General features: G+C 49.0%; 1 protein-coding gene across 1 annotated transcript; it reads right to left on the bottom strand.

The window, feature by feature from the left end:
• Window positions 1–240: 240 nt before the first annotated feature.
• Window positions 241–999, bottom strand: LOC140036369 (uncharacterized). The gene has a single exon (XM_072077752.1). It carries the CDS (start codon window positions 997–999, stop codon window positions 241–243), a length of 759 nt encoding a protein of 252 aa, XP_071933853.1.
• Between the last annotated feature and the right edge of the window lie 622 nt (window positions 1,000–1,621).

Below are 1,621 nucleotides of genomic sequence, written 5' to 3'. Positions count from 1 at the left end.
GCATCCCAGGAGCATCATCCAAGGAGAATAAGGAAGAGAAATACCGCACCGCCTCCTCGCCAATGAGCACATCCTCATTAACCCATCCCTCATCAGGCTTCTGAATCCGATGAATAATGGAGGTCATACGCCTTTGCTTGACCACTGAATGAAAAAACTTAGTGTTACGATCACCTAATGCCAGCCATTTAACCCAAGCTCGCTGCCTCCACAGTGACTCCTCCATGGCTAATGCACATCTCAACGAGGCCTGAGCCTGCTGGAGCTCCACATGCACCTCCTCCGGCCCCCATCCTCTAATCTTCTCTCTAACCTCCCAACCTCCTCCTCTGCCTTTGCCACGTTGTCTGAAAAATTCCCCACGCAGTCCTTGTTCCACAATTGAAGATGCCGCTTGAGCCTCTGTAACTTAGAGCAGAGCACATGCATAGGTGGCCCACCACACTCTTGTTGCCATGACTCTCTCACCGCTTCCAAAAAATCCTCACGATCTGCCCAAGCATTGATGAATCGAAACGGACGAGGTTTGCCATCCAACCTTGTACCAACGAACAATAACAATGGTGCATGATTGGAGGGATGACGTTCCAAATAAGTAACACCAATTGATAAACCAGCATCAAAACACTCCATATTCATCAATAAACGGTCCAAACGTTTCCAAATCCTAGCTCGACCATGACGATTATTGCACCAGGTAAAACGCGAACCTGAAAAACTGCCATCCACCAATCCAGCAGGACGCATGAAAGTCACAAACTCAGTGGCCTCAGCTACTGTAAACGGACGACCCCCCTTCTTTTCCTCCTCCCCAATAACAACATTAAAATCGCCACACACCAGCCAAGGGCCATGTGAGGGTTTGCATTGGAGCAACCCCGCCCAAAGATCCTGTCGTTTCTCCCTAGTGGTAGCCGCATGTACCGCCGAGAAGGATACCGAACTCACCAACCCGGGATGTTGCACAGCTAAATTTAAAAATTGAGCACCCTCACCCATGATAGAATAACAAAAAGGAGACTTATAAAACACCCACAACTGGCCCGCAGAGTGGGAAATCACATAATCAAACTTTAGTCTAACCCGAAAATCCTCTGCTAACGACATCCGGACATGCGTTTCACATACAACTAGCAATTAAATATTATTAGATACAACTAATTTTCTGAGCCTACGAAAATGGGACGCTTTAGCCATACCCCTTACATTCCAGAACAATGCATTAATCATGAGGTAAAGGATGGAAAGAGTTTTGAGAAGCCCTTACCGTAGATCGCAGGGCCCTATCAGAGGGGAACCTCGCGCGCACGCCTTTTGACTCGCCCGTGACCACCTGAAACGAATCATCATGAACCTGTGGGGGCTGCTCCAAAGGCCTTCCCACCTCAACCGCACCAATTCCCGCCGCCAGCGTCGTACCCTGTGGTGATAAATTACACGCTACTGGTACATACTCCCCTGAGGGAGACAAACTTCCTTGGCCCCCGCGCATTTGATCCTCCATTCACTCCTCCTCTTCCTGCAATGCCTCATCCAATTGCGCCTCTACCATTTCGTCGCATACCAAATCAGCTATTCGTTCGATCTCCTGTTCGGCAGCGTTCTGGATAACGACAACCGA

Source organism: Coffea arabica, chromosome 2e (genome assembly GCF_036785885.1).
Source record: "Coffea arabica cultivar ET-39 chromosome 2e, Coffea Arabica ET-39 HiFi, whole genome shotgun sequence".
Taxonomy (NCBI): domain Eukaryota; kingdom Viridiplantae; phylum Streptophyta; class Magnoliopsida; order Gentianales; family Rubiaceae; genus Coffea; species Coffea arabica.
This window is presented reverse-complemented; position numbering and strand designations above follow the sequence as displayed.

Bases quoted from the DNA above. Each gene is read 5' to 3' on its own strand.
- LOC140036369 (XM_072077752.1), bottom strand. From the start codon at position 999: ATGGGTGAGGGTGCTCAATTTTTAAATTTAGCTGTGCAACATCCCGGG.